Below are 15100 nucleotides of genomic sequence, written 5' to 3' on the forward strand. Positions count from 1 at the left end.
ATGTGAACCTAACTGCACTGTAGCTCAGCTTGTTCACACTGTCTGTTATTCAAAAAGCATGAGCCCATCAAAACTTCGCAGTCCGGCTACATGCACACGAGCGTAAAACTTGTGCGAATATGAACTGCATTCTTTTGAAATCATTGCATGTCCTATTTTTTCGCATTCCTGAGAACGCATCACCCATTGTATTCATGGGACCTTAACCAGGTAACGACCGCCCTTCCTTTTTTTGATGGCAGCCATTAAGGGGCTTTAATTTGCAGCGCCGTCAAAAGGGTTTCCTGTACCAAGAGAGGCGGGTGCATGGCTCTCACATGACATCTGGGTACTAGCCCTTATAGCGTGAACCAAAGAAACCTTCGATTCCCACTATTTAACCCTTAACACGTGGCGGTCAGTGCGACTGCGGTATGCAAAAGGCAGACAGAGGGAGGGATGATCTTGATAGCCATTCTAATACACTGGTATACTGAAGTATAATAGTGTACTAGAAGATATACCCTGCGCTGCACGCCAATTTTATGACTAGCAGTCCTGAAATATATAAAGTGGGCCACAGCGCACTGTTATGGAAGTTGTCCAAAATAAAAAGCTGTTGCCCACAGCAACCAATCACAGCACAACTTTTATTTTACCTCAGAGGTATAAAAAACAAATGCTGAGCTGTGATTGGTTGCTGTTGGCAATAAAAATTACAGGGGAAGTCAGTGAGTTTTGGATTGTTAATTCCGCCAGTATTCGTCGCCGGGTACTGAAGAACGCTCATGCAAACTTTCACTCAAATCGGACCAGAACTGTGGATTTGTATACAATACAAACAAACACACAGACTGTGCGCTTTATATATAACGTACGCATAAATACGTGGAAGTACATGATGCTGATTAATGTTATGTGAATGTATTAGACATATATTATACTGCTGAGGTAACATGAAAGCTGTGCTGTGATTGGTTGTTGTAGGCAAAGCTTTTATACGTCAGTGCTGAGGTAAAATGAAAGCTGCTCTGTGATTGGTTGTTGTAGGCAACAGCTTTTATATGTCAGTGCTGAGGTAAAATGAAAGCTACTTATAGCTAAAACACAAAATCTGTTTGTTGGTGTCATATACAAATCCGCAGTTCTGGTCCGTTTTAAGTAAAATTGTGCAACCAATCGTAGCTCAGCTTTTATTTGTTATTCTGTTGAGGTAAAATGAAAGCTGCGCCGTCATTGATTGCTATTAGAGATGAGCGAACGTGCTCGGCCACGCCCCTTTTTCGCCCGAGTACCGCGATTTTCGAGTACTTCCGTACTCGGGCGAAAAAATTCGGGGGTCGCCGTGGCGGAGCGGGGGGTTGCAGCAGGGAGTGGGGGGGAGAGGGAGAGAGAGAGGGCACCCCCCTGTTTCCCGCTGCTACCCCCCGTGCCGTCACGCCTCTCCCCGCCCCCCAGCGCACCCGAGTACTTTTCGCCCGAGTAGTGAAGTACTCGAAAATCGCGGTGCTCGATTGCGAAATCGCCCTTACCGAGTACATTCGCTCATCTCTAATTGCTATATATTATCGTACCTGAGGCAAAATGAAAGCTGCGCTGTGATTGGTTGCTATGGGCAACAATTTTCAATTCTTGGTTGCTCTATGCATTCCTGTCTGGGGACATATCATTTTCTGAAATATCAATTGTCAACGCTTAGTCTGACTCTTCTAGTGGGAATTACTTGTTGGAAACAACCAGGAATACTAAATTGAGTATGTAGCATCCATTGGTGAAAGCAAATTTGGGCGTTGCTGCATTAAAAGTCAAGGAAAGGACAAAATATGCAAATAAGGTTGCCGAGACAACTAAATTTCAGAATTTTTTTTAGCCTATAACCTTCTGTGGGTCGAAATTATACTATGTGCAAAATGTCATGTCAATCGGTCGGACAGTTTGTGCGTGATGCTCCAACAAACAGACAAACAGACATTGACAAATATATAGAAGATTAGATGAATGATAAAAGATGCTGATAATCAAGTTCCCCCAGTGGGACAAAAATAAAAAGTAAAAAAATTAAAATAAATACGTAAAAAACGCACCTTTCTCCATTTACTATGTAAAAAATAAAAATTACATATGTGGTATCACTACGTTCAGAAGAACCCAGAGAAAAACGTTAGGATATTATTAAATCTCCACAGTGCACACCATTAAAAAAATACAAAAAACATGGCAAAAATAGCTAATTTTGTCTATCTTAAACATGACGAAAATAGCTAATTTTGTCTATCTTGCTTTTCAAAAAACAAAATAGAAAGCTGTCAAAATGTTGCATGGATCAACAAATGGTCTCATTAAAAATACATATCGTACCACAAAAAAAAACATTTTACAGCACTGTTCACAAATAAAAAGTTAGGGGTCTTTGAATGCAGCGATAAACAAAAAATACATTAAAAAAAAAAAGCGTGAAAAAAACAAAATCCAACCTATATAAATTTGGTATTGACATAATCATACTGGCCTGTAGGCTTAATGTAACATATCATTTACACTGCACGGTAAACGCTGTTAAAAATAAAAACATACCAGAATTGCAGATTTTGTTAATCTTCCCTTTAGAAAAAAATGGAGTAAAAGCAATCGAACAATCAAAATGTTCGGTGTTCCCAAAAATTGGATAAATGAAGACTAGAGTTCATTCTGCAAAAAACCACAAGTCCTCATAGAGCTCCGTCGATGGGAAAATAAAAATGTTATAACTCTTGGAGAGCGCAACACGAAAACAATTATCTATTTTTTTTTTAAAAGTGTTTTTTGTTTACAAAATTAGTAGAACATAAAAAACTGTATACACTTTGTGGGCTTATTCAGACATCCATATATCGGCCAGGTTTTCATGCCCAGAACGATATACGGTGTCCCTTTCTGCAGGGGTAGGAGGCGTGCCAGGCCGGGAGCAGTGCACTGAGCTCTCGCCCCCTCTCTGCCCCTCGCCACTGTTTGCAATGGGAGGTGTGGGGTGGGTGGAGCTAAGTTCTGCCCCGTCCCCTTCTATTGCAAATAGTGGCGAGGGGCGGAGAGAGGGTGGGAGCTCAGTGAACTGCTCCTGGCCCAGCCCACCTCCTCCCCCTGCAGAAACGGACACCGTATATCAGCTGGACGAGAAAACTCGGCCGATATACAGACGTCTGAATAACCCGTTTAACCCTGGAATCATGCTGACCCGGAGAAGAAAAATGTTATCACATTATATATTTTTATACTGAACGCTATAAAAATGAAATCCAAAAACAAATAGTAGAATTTATTTATTTTTCCCCAATCTCCATAATAAAAGTTAGGGCTTATTTACATGAGCGTATATCGGCCGAACGATATGCGCTTCCATCTAAGCAGTTCTCCCCTTTCCTCCTCCTCACCATCTCTCTGCCTCTCTCCTCCACTCCAGCGTTTGCAATAGGAGGGGGTAGGACGGGGCAGAGCTAAGTACCGCTGCTTAACTGCGCCCCCACCCCATCCCTCCCATTGCAAATAGTAGCGAGGGGCGGGAGCTCAGTTCCTGCTCCTGGCTCTTCCATCCTTCCCCCCCTACAAACAAGGACACCGTATATCGGCTCGGCGTGAAAACCGAGCCGATATACAGTCGTCTAAATAAGCCTGTATCTTGTATGCGTGTATGACTGGCTTCCCCTATTTAGTGAGGCCAGCTTCACACGGGCAGGAAGGATTCCATAAGTGGGAGGCCTGCACCGTCTGTGACTCTGGCCGGCGACTCAGAGTACCTGAATTTTCTGTACTGCATATGACCCCGGACACGGGGCTCCTACGCAATAAATGTTAATTGCATATGGGCTATTTTGTCGCGGATTCACGTGAATGGCCTCCATTGAGGTCAATGCAGGCCATTCATGCGGAAACCACGACAAAATAGAGCATGCTGCGATTCTTCCTGCGTTTGCCGAATACGCAATTAGTATCCAAGAGTGAGCAAAAAAGTGATTAACGTGCTTTTCAATGCCCACGTTTGGCCGCGGATCCTCCGTACGGATTCCGCGGTTGGAATCCGCCCAAGTGAAATTGGCCTAACTGTGGGCAAACAGACCCACTCCTATGTATACAGCTCATCCTACACACGTCACCTTGTATTGTTGCATAAGGATGTCCCTGGCGGTGATGAATATCTTCTTGTGTAACATATCGGAATACTGAGCCAGAGTATAATCATAATCAAATCCGTAGATCTCGATGTCTCCCAGACAGATCTCATTGTTGGAGCATATGGCTGCTGGATTTAGCAGATTGCAAACACCAGGTGGAAGAATTTCTGCAAAGGAAGACAAATAGTTAACTCGTATTAATGGAACATGAAACAAAGTAACCATTTTGCACACCTGACTACATACAGTGTATATGACTTGAGACCCTTTTACATGGGATGACTGTCATTGGATGATGTCAAGTGATTGCTTAGTGCATGCCGGTGGAGCAGGCCGGGGATCATTCCTGCCTGCCCGTCTCCATTCACAGTAAACAGGCAGTCGTTCACAGATAAATGACTGCCTGTTTACACAGTACAATCGTCGTTTAGTTTTTATGTAGGCAGAAATTAAATGACGAACGATAAGTGCCGATCGCATAAAAGTAAATAAAAAGTTAAATAAAGTTAAAGATCAGATCCATGGGGGCAGCTGAGAGTACTTACCCCTGTCCTCTGCGATGTTCCGTGGTGATCTAGTCCTAGAGGACCTGACACCGGTTTTCTGCACATGCGCCAGACATATGACGTCACGCGCAGAAGCCTAGATCGCCCGGGAGATTTGAAATCTCCTAGCTTCTGGCTCCTGAAGGTAGCCGAGAGGCAGGAGATATCAACAGGGACGGCGGTGACCCGTCACCGGGCCCGTGATCACCGGTATCCAATGGATACCGGCGATCACAGAAAAGTAAAACAAAAGTTTAAAAAAGTTAAAGTTTCAGCTTCCTCATGGATCGGATCCATGGGGGCAGCTGGAAATACTCACCCCCATCCTCCGTAATGTCCCGCGGCGATCAGGATCTGCCGAGGGCTTTTGCGTATGAGCCGATGTGGAGTGCATGCGCAGAAGGCCGGAGAGCCCTGCAAATTTAAAATCTGCCTGCACCCGGCTGTCAAAGATAGCCGAGTGCAGGGAGATGTGACTGGGGACCGCTGTATGTGGTTACCGGTCACATGATCACTGTTATCCATTGGAAAACAGTGATCATGCAAAATTAAAAAAGGTAAAATAAAAAGTTGAAGTTCATATCAGTGAGGGGGGAAGAAATTACATAACTAAGGCCCCCGGATTTGTCCCACAATGGGATCTTTATCCGCGGACCTTACCCTGGCTTCTGTGCATTGCCCGTCAGCAAATTGCCCAGGAAATTCAAAATCTCCCTGCTCATGGCTACCAAAGATAGCTGAGAGCCTGCAGATTTCACAGGGGGGGGCGCAGTATGCCGTTCCTGGTCACGTGATCGCCGTTATCCAATGGATAATGGCAATCTGGTAAAAGTAAAAAAATGTTGAAGTTTCATCTCCCGGTGAGAGGAGATGAAACTTTTTACTGGAGACCTTTGTATTTGAACCCCGACGCGATCCTCCTCCACGGACCTTACCCGGATTCTGCACATGCGAGCACCCGCAAAATGCCAGACACATGTGCAGGAGGCGGGGAGGGCCCAGGAAATTTTAAATATCCTTGCTCCTGGCTACCAACGGTAACCTAGAGCAGTGACCGGTGGCCTTCTTGAGCGGTCCGTGGTCACATATTAAAAAGGTAGCGATCTACCACTAGGCCGATCTCACCCATCCAGATAGGAATTACGGATTCCACATGCGTTTGATCAGTGGTAATACGCGGATCAATCAAATGCACTGGATTACACAATTCCACTCACATTAGCCAGTTGGAATTACGCAATCCACCCGCAGAAAACAGAACGCAGCATGTTCTATTTTACCGCTTATGTCTGCAACATAGAGCCCATTGTATGTAACTACATTGTATGAGGGCTGCGGAAAACCGTGTCATCGCTAAGCGAAGGTGTGGCAAATACAAACAACAAAAGGTGTACTGCGCATGACCGCCTGTGTGAGTAGGCAGTTATACGCAGTACATTATGCAGCCGTACGCAGGGCCACGGCTGGGCTCACAGCTGGGATCCGCTGCGGGCCTCCGCAAGCGTATTCGACATACGGCCGCGTGAACCCGGCGTTATTCAGATTGTTACCTGTAATACGTAAATTTACAAGAAGCCCCGGGAACGCTCGCCTTCCTGCAGTGCCAGGAGCGGCTTGTTGAGCGTCTTCTGTGTGAGACCGCCGCACTGCAGCAAGATTACGGAGCCTGACAGAGAGCCACTTTTTACACCCCATACCTTTAAAATGACGTATTTGCAAAAATATGAAATTTTATTTTTTCTCCTCTAAATTGCATTAACCCCTGAAAAAAAACTGCGGGGTCAAAATACTCCTGGACCCCCCTCAGTGAACACATTAAGGGGTGAAGTTTTTAAAATGGGGTCGTTTGTAGGGGTATCTATAATTCTGACACCTATGAGCCTTTACAATCTTGGCTTGGTGCAGGAAAACAAAGTGTTCCTCAAAATGTTAATAATTAATGTTAAATTTGTACGTCTTGTGAGACAGTGACTGACAAAGTGCTGGAGGGTGGATACGTGCCACCGAGCGGCCTGGGCTCGGTGGAGGAAGCCAGCATTTCTGTGTCAGTAACGCTATGTTACTGACACGTTGTAGTTTTGTAAGTGGCTCCAAGCCGCATAGTTCGGGCCAGCTTTTCCTGGAGTGGTCAAAGCGAAGGGTGGGATGGCCACTCCCACGTACCAGGTGAGGCTGGTACCAGGCCTTATAAAGCCTGGGCCTACAGGGCCTAGATAGAGAGCGTCTGGCTGAGAGCCAGAGAGAGGGCTCTGTGGAGCAAGGAGCCCGGCTAGCCCAGTGTGTGGGCTGAGAGAGCCAAAGGCGAGGTTGACAGGGTGACGCCCCTAACCTCAACACCCAGGAGGGTGTGGTGAGACCTCCACAGGTCTAAGGACCGGACTGGCTATGTGACGTTTTGAAGTGAGTAGTCAGGGCCGGACTCTTGTGTAGTAAGCGCTCAGACGAGCAGGTGGTTATTTACGTTTTATTTGTGTTGTTGGCTGCAATAAACCCAGGCCAAGCCTAGACTAAAGGACCTTTTGTTGCCCGGTGTCACTGTCTCTGGCCGCGGATGGCCACGCTGCTACTGACCCTAAACGCTAATCCCTCACAGTCTCCTAAATGGTTAAAATAAATGAAAGTTTTTCCAATGTGCTTCCAGAATAAAGTAAACAGATGTAAATATATATCTTAGCAGAAAGTTGTGCAGTATGTTTGCACATATTTGATATATTACAATTGAAAAATTTCAAAATTCAAAATTTTCGCAATATTGGCACTTTTAATAAATATACACTATGGGACTATTTTCACCACCTAAATGAAGTACAACATGTGGCGAAAACACAATGTCAGAATCACTTGGATATGTAAAGCCTTTACGGAGTTATGATATGTTAAGTGACACACGTCAGATTTCCAAAATTTGGCTCCGTCACTAAGGCGCAAACAGGCTTCGTCGATAAGGGGTTAAGGGCTTAAACAAATTGTGTGTTTTTGTCTTCTTATGCGGCTGCATAACAGGATGAAATGAAACCATTGATTTCAATTATTTTGTTTCCCATTTGGGATTATCGCGCGTTGACCCCCATGACTTTTTTTCTAATTTCTTTTTTTTGCATAGCGATCTGTAGTTTTTTGGGTTACATACAACTTTTGGATCACTTTTTCTTCAAATTTTTTTTTTTTTTTTTGCATACATGGTGCCCAAAAAGAGCACAATTCTGGCACTGCATATATTTTTTCTGACGGTGTTCGCTGTGTGCGATCAAGTGCTCAGTCCCTCATGGGTGTATTGTCACCACATATTACGCACGCATATTTCCCTTGCGTAACACCAGGTGAATGGAGGCAATGAATGTCTATGGACTTGTATTCTTCCATTCACACCAGCGTTGGAGCTGCGAGGGGACATCCGTATAAAACGAGAGAGAAATATATCTCAGCATGCTCTATTTCTCTGCCTTTCATAAGGAGCTATTGAAGAGATGCATATTGAAACGCTGCCCCCTCGCAATGCCTGCGAATGGATAGCGTTTAATAAAGAAAGTCACACTGCGTGTGTCCGTGACGTCATCATCCCAGGCATTTGCAGAGCCTATCTCAGCCCATATACATTCTCTACCGACACAGCATAGGGGCTACGATGAGTACAACGGCCAGTACAGATTTTTTTTTTTATCCCTGTTTTTCCGGTGACATTGCTAGGCGATGACATGGAATCCGCGACCTTTCCACAATGTCAAAGGCCGCGGGTTGGACGGCTTCCATTGATTTCTGTGAATTGCTCTATTTGTTTGAATTTGTGTGGAATGCTGCGGATCGTCCGTGCGGATGACAATTGCATATTCCACAATTGAAACTGGGGCGTGTGAGACCGGCCTTACCTGGATACTGAAGGCCCTCTTTACACAGAGCGACATTGTTCAAACGAGCAAAATGAATGCTAATCGTTCGGTGTAAACGGAGCGGACGACGAAAGATTAATCCTTCACTTTTCGCTCATCGTATACGGGCATAAATATCACCGCTGGCTTGTTTACTAATCGTTCAGTCGTTCTCAGTGACTCCACGATTTCTTATTGAATGAGCCAATGATGTATCTGCTGTGTAAACAGGCTGCAGCAGTGACTCTGACAAACGAGAAATCTCACATTCCCGAGTGCGATATCAAGCCAAGTTTCATAACCCGATATCGCGCTTGGCTGTGTGAAATTAGCCTAATGGAGGGGAAAGGCAACGACTGATTTTCTATTGCTTTTTCCACATCCTAAATAATAAAACAGATCGTACTCACCTCCCCTCGGACACTAAAGCAAAACTGATCGACTCAGACTACTCCGGGTGAAATAAAGTGACTGCTGCGGCCAATCAGACATCACAGCGCTCATATCCTGGGCGCCGTGATGCTAGGTATTTGGGGACATGACACTGTGGCCTCTGATTAGCCGCAGCAGTCACGCGCTTCCGTCCTGCTGCCTACCCAGAAGCGGGCAGTGTTAGAGACTCAACTCTTCTTCGGGGGTCAGAGGAAATCAGAGTATGATTTCAACTATCTAAAGCCCTCACTGACTGACTGACTCGCCACTAATTCTCTAACTTCCCAGTGTTGTACAAACATGAAATTTGGCAGGAGCATTATTTAGATACTACATAGGATCTATGTCTATATACTGAGGAGAATCTACCTCACCTCCATGTCTATGTACTAAGGAGAATATAACGCTCCTCTATCTGTATATAGTGAGGAGAATCTACCTCACCTCTATGTGTATATACTGAGAATTTACCTCACCTCTATGTGTATATACTGAGGAGAATCTACCTAACCTCTATGTGTATATACTGAGGAGAATCTAGCTCACCTCTATGTGTATATACTGAGGAGAATCTAGCTCACCTCTATGTGTATATACTGAGGAGAATCTACCTCACCTCTATGTGTATATACTGAGGAGAATCTAGCTCACCTCTATGTGTATATACTGAGGAGAATCTAGCTCACCTCTATGTGTATATACTGAGGAGAATCTAGCTCACCTCTATGTGTATATACTGAGGAGAATCTACCTCACCTCTATGTGTATATACTGAGGAGAATCTACCTCACCTCTATGTGTATATACTGAGGAGAATCTACCTCACCTCTATGTGTATATACTGAGGAGAATCTACCTCACTTTATGTGTATATACTGAGAAAAATATAACTGACCTCTATGTGTATATACTGAGGAGAATCTAGCTCACCTCTATGTGTATATACTGAGGAGAATCTAGCTCACCTCTATGTGTATATACTGAGGAGAATCTACCTCACCTCTATGTGTATATACTGAGGAGAATCTACCTCACCTCTATGTGTATATACTGAGGAGAATCTACCTCACCTCTATGTGTATATACTGAGGAGAATCTACCTCACCTCTATGTGTATATACTGAGGAGAATCTACCTCACCTCTATGTGTATATACTGAGGAGAATCTAGCTCACCTCTATGTGTATATACTGAGGAGAATCTAGCTCACCTCTATGTGTATATACTGAGGAGAATCTAGCTCACCTCTATGTGTATATACTGAGGAGAATCTAGCTCACCTCTATGTGTATATACTGAGGAGAATCTACCTCACCTCTATGTGTATATACTGAGGAGAATCTAGCTCACCTCTATGTGTATATACTGAGGAGAATCTACCTCACCTCTATGTGTATATACTGAGGAGAATCTAGCTCACCTCTATGTGTATATACTGAGGAGAATCTATCTCACCTCTATGTGTATATACTGAGGAGAATCTACCTCACCTCTATGTGTATATACTGAGGAGAATCTACCTCACCTCTATGTGTATATACTGAGGAGAATCTACCTCACCTCTATGTGTATATACTGAGGAGAATCTACCTCACCTCTATGTGTATATACTGAGGAGAATCTACCTCACTTTATGTGTATATACTGAGAAAAATATAACTGACCTCTATGTGTATATACGGAGGAGAATCTACCTCACCTCTATGTGTATATACTGAGGAGAATCTACCTCACCTCTATGTGTATATACTGAGGAGAATCTACCTCACCTCTATGTGTATATACTGAGGAGAATCTAGCTCACCTCTATGTGTATATACTGAGGAGAATCTACCTCACCTCTATGTGTATATACTGAGAAGAATCTACCTCACCTCTATGTGTATATACTGAGGAGAATCTACCTCACCTCTATGTGTATATACTGAGGAGAATCTACCTCACTTTATGTGTATATACTGAGAAAAATATAACTGACCTCTATGTGTATATACTAAGGAGAATCTACCTCACCTCTATGTGTATATACTGAGGAGAATCTACCTCACCTCTATGTGTATATACTGAGGAGAATCTACCTCACCTCTATGTGTATATACTGAGGAGAATCTACCTCACCTCTATGTGTATATACTGAGGAGAATCTACCTCACCTCTATGTGTATATACTGAGGAGAATCTACCTCACTTTATGTGTATATACTGAGAAAAATATAACTGACCTCTATGTGTATATACTAAGGAGAATCTACCTCACCTCTATGTGTATATACTGAGGAGAATCTACCTCACCTCTATGTGTATATACTGAGGAGAATCTACCTCACCTCTATGTGTATATACTGAGGAGAATCTACCTCACCTCTATGTGTATATACTGAGGAGAATCTACCTCACCTCTATGTGTATATACTGAGGAGAATCTACCTCACCTCTATGTGTATATACTAAGGAGAATCTACCTCACCTCTATGTGTATATACTGAGGAGAATCTACCTCACCTCTATGTGTATATACTGAGGAGAATCTAGCTCACCTCTATGTGTATATACTGAGGAGAATCTACCTCACCTCTATGTGTATATACTGAGGAGAATCTACCTCACCTCTATATGTTTATACTGAGGAGAATCTACCTCACCTCTATGTGTATTTACTGAGGACAATATACTGAAAGGCTGTAAAGTACATAAGGAAGCGGCCATGAAATGCAGAGATAGAGCATGCCTTTAAGGGCTCTTTCCCATAAGCGCATATCGGCCGGGCCGAAATGCGCTGTGATCTGATGCATTAGATTCCAATGCATCAGATCACATGGGCGTATTTCTGAGACGTAAAAACACCCGGCCAAGCCAATATAGCGCCGGGCGTTTTTACGTCGGACCCAAAAGATAGTCCTGCAACTATCTTTTGGGCCGGAATACGATGGCCGCTGCATGGGCTCTTATGTGAGCCCATGGCAGCGTATGCAGGTGGGAGTTTAGCAGCGTCGCTGCTAAACTCCCTCCCTCTGTTCTCCTATTCCCAATGTAGGCTCACCTCTTGTTACTCACTGCTCATTCTGTGCAATGGGAGGGGGCGGGACAGGGGGGGAGATAAGCGCTGGTCCGCACAAACGTTTGATTTGTGTGCCCATTCACCAGATTTTCCTCTCCCAACGTAGCGTGTATCGGACGGCTGTGAAAACAGCGTATGATATGCGCTCGTGGGAATAAAGACGAAGGCTAAGAAAGGGCTGCAATCGGTACATGCAGTCTAAGGAGAATCTAAAGCTCCTCTATGTGGATAAATATTTTATTCCTTGACTCTAAAGTAACCATGACTTCATAAACTTTTCAGTGCAAACAACATGTAAACACCTGCGCCAAAGTAACTTTTATAAAGGGCCCAGCTGCTGGAAACGGTTTTGTAGTCATGATAAAACCAATTTAAGGGTTAAAGGGGTTGTCCCACGCCGAAACGGGTTTGTTTTTTTTCAACCCCCCCCCCCCGTTCGGCGCGAGACAACCCCGATGCAGGGACGTACAGAAAGCTTACCGGAGCGCTTACCTTAATCCCCGCGCTCCGGTGACTTTTATACTTACCGGTGAAGATGGCCGCCGGAATCCTCTTCCTCCGTGGACCGCAGCTCTTCTGTGCGGTCCATTGCCGATTCCAGCCTCATGATTGGCTAGAATCGGCACGTGACGGGGCGGAGCTACACGGACCCTGCATTCTGCACGAGCGGCTCCATTGAAGAGAGCAGAAGACCAGGACTGCGCAAGCGCGGCTAATTTGGCCATCGGAGGGCGAAAATTAGTCGGCACCATGGAGACGAGGACGCCAGCAACGGAGCAGGTAAGTAAAAAACTTTTTATAACTTCTGTATGGCTCATAATTAATGCACAATGTATATTACAAAGTGCATTAATATGGCCATACAGAAGTGTATAGACCCACTTGCTGCCGCAGGACAACCCCTTTAATTGTATCAGGTCATTCGGTACTGCAACTAATATTTCCAATATCGCACAGCCATTTATAATGAAAAACTGATTTTTTCCCCCCCTTTGTTCACCTAAAAGTCTGCGCCGACTTGGATGTGATGCGGTTTCAGCCGCACAATGCGAATAGACACGATTTCTTGAGTCCAATCCTGGTCTGGGCATCAAAAAAGCCTGAAGAAAACCTGCAGCTCTGACTGACTGAGGCCGGGGCACGAGCGGAATGTCATTGCGTATTACACGTATAATACACGGTGAATAGAGTCAATGAAAGTACATTGATCCAGTCACACTTGTGTATATACATTGCATATAATATGCTTGTAAAGAAGGCAGCGTGTACTATTGTACCGCCTGCAGGACGGCCTGCGGGAGATACACCGCCATACGCCATCACAACTGAGGGGATTGCAGTTTTGCATGCAACGTTTTAGCACCGCTAGTGGTAGCTCGGCCTCGCTAATGGAGTAGTGACTGAAGCTGGTCGCACAAAACTGGCGTAAATATGAACTCCATTCCCGAAAGCCGCTTTCACACAGCCGAGAAATCGTGCGAGATTTGTGAGTTGGGAGACGCACAAATATGAACCCCATTGTTTTGAATACGATGTGAGGATTCCCATTGAAAACAATGGAGGATCACTACTTCCATAAAGGATCACACACTGGTGAGCGCGACTAAAGGACTGACTGACTAACTGTGGGACGGACTGACTACAGGACGGACAGACTAACTAAGGGATGGATGGACTAACTGAGGGGCGGACTGACTACAGGACCGACAGACTAACTGAGGGACGGACGGACTAAAGGATTGACTGACTGACTAACTATGGGACGGAAAGACTGACTGAGGGACGGACAGACTGACTGAGGGGTGGACTGACTGACTGAGGGACCGACAGACTAACTGAGGGACGGATGGACTAAAGGACTGACTGACCAACTGTGGGGCGGACAGACTAACTGAGGGACGGACTGACTACAGGACGGACAGACTAACTAAGGGATGGATGGACTAACTGAGGGGCGGACTGACTACAGGACCGACAGACTAACTGAGGGACGGACGGACTAAAGGATTGACTGACTGACTAACTAACTGTGGGACGGACTGACTACAGGACCGACAGACTAACTGAGGGGCGGACGGACTAAAGGATTGACTGACTGACTAACTAACTGTGGGACGGACTGACTACAGGACGGACAGACTGACTGAGGGACGGAAAGACTGACTGAGGGGTGGACAGACTGACTGAGGGGTGGACAGACTGACTGAGGGGTGGACAGACTGACTGAGGGGTGGACTGACTGACTGAGGGACCGACAGACTAACTGAGGGACGGACGGACGGACTAAAGGACTGACTGACCAACTGTGGGGCGGACAGACTAACTGAGGGGCGAACTGACTACAGGACGGACAGACTAACTGAGGGACGGACGGACTATAGGACTGACTGACTAACTGAGGGAAGGGCAGACTGGGAGACTAACTAACTGGGGGCCGGACAGACTATAGGACTGACTCACAGGTTATATAGGACTGACTGACTCTCCTACACCTGACAAAGTTACTGAGAAGCAGGACTCCCCCCTCCCCCACTGTCACCTGTCCCCGTCCGTCTCCGCAGCCCCCATATCCCCCGCAGTTACCATACACCAGCTTCTTCATCTCATGGTAGCGGCTCCACAGCTGGGCTTTGTTGTCCTCCTTTCCCGGGGCCCCCGCGGGGCTTGAGCCACATTCAGTGCCAGGCTGCTGATGAGGGGGAGTGCTGAGCCGGGCACTCAACACCCGGCTGTACCCAGCAACTCCCGACCTTCCCCGGGTACACAGCGCAGACATTGTGCTGCAGCAGTCCGTGCGGCGTTAGGGAAGGCGATGGCCCCGTGTGGTGGACTGGAGAACTGCAGGCAGACTCGTCACTGCTGGTTAAAAGAATACTAAACACAAATAGATAAATGACAAGAAATAAACATAACTACTGCGTATAGCGCTGGTCTGCGAGGCCATGCAAAACTAACAGCAGGCACAAAGCAGTAACAAGGCACTCATTTCAATCAACAAGTTTCGTATGCAAAATTAATCATTTTGGTGGCACAACCGTCGTAACTTAACCGCACTTCTTTGTTATAATTTATTTC

At 45.4% G+C, this 15100-nt stretch overlaps 1 protein-coding gene across 1 annotated transcript; it reads right to left on the minus strand.

Moving 5' to 3' along the window:
- Positions 1-4088: 4088 nt before the first annotated feature.
- Positions 4089-14872, minus strand: LOC136620180 (5'-nucleotidase domain-containing protein 2-like). Its single transcript, XM_066594889.1, has 2 exons — positions 14609-14872; positions 4089-4291 (listed from the first exon to the last, which is right to left on the minus strand). Exons 1-2 carry the CDS (start codon positions 14799-14801, stop codon positions 4089-4091), a joined length of 396 nt encoding a protein of 131 aa, XP_066450986.1. The 5' UTR covers positions 14802-14872.
- Between the last annotated feature and the right edge of the window lie 228 nt (positions 14873-15100).

This window comes from Eleutherodactylus coqui, chromosome 3 (assembly GCF_035609145.1).
Source record: "Eleutherodactylus coqui strain aEleCoq1 chromosome 3, aEleCoq1.hap1, whole genome shotgun sequence".
Lineage (NCBI taxonomy): Eukaryota > Metazoa > Chordata > Amphibia > Anura > Eleutherodactylidae > Eleutherodactylus > Eleutherodactylus coqui.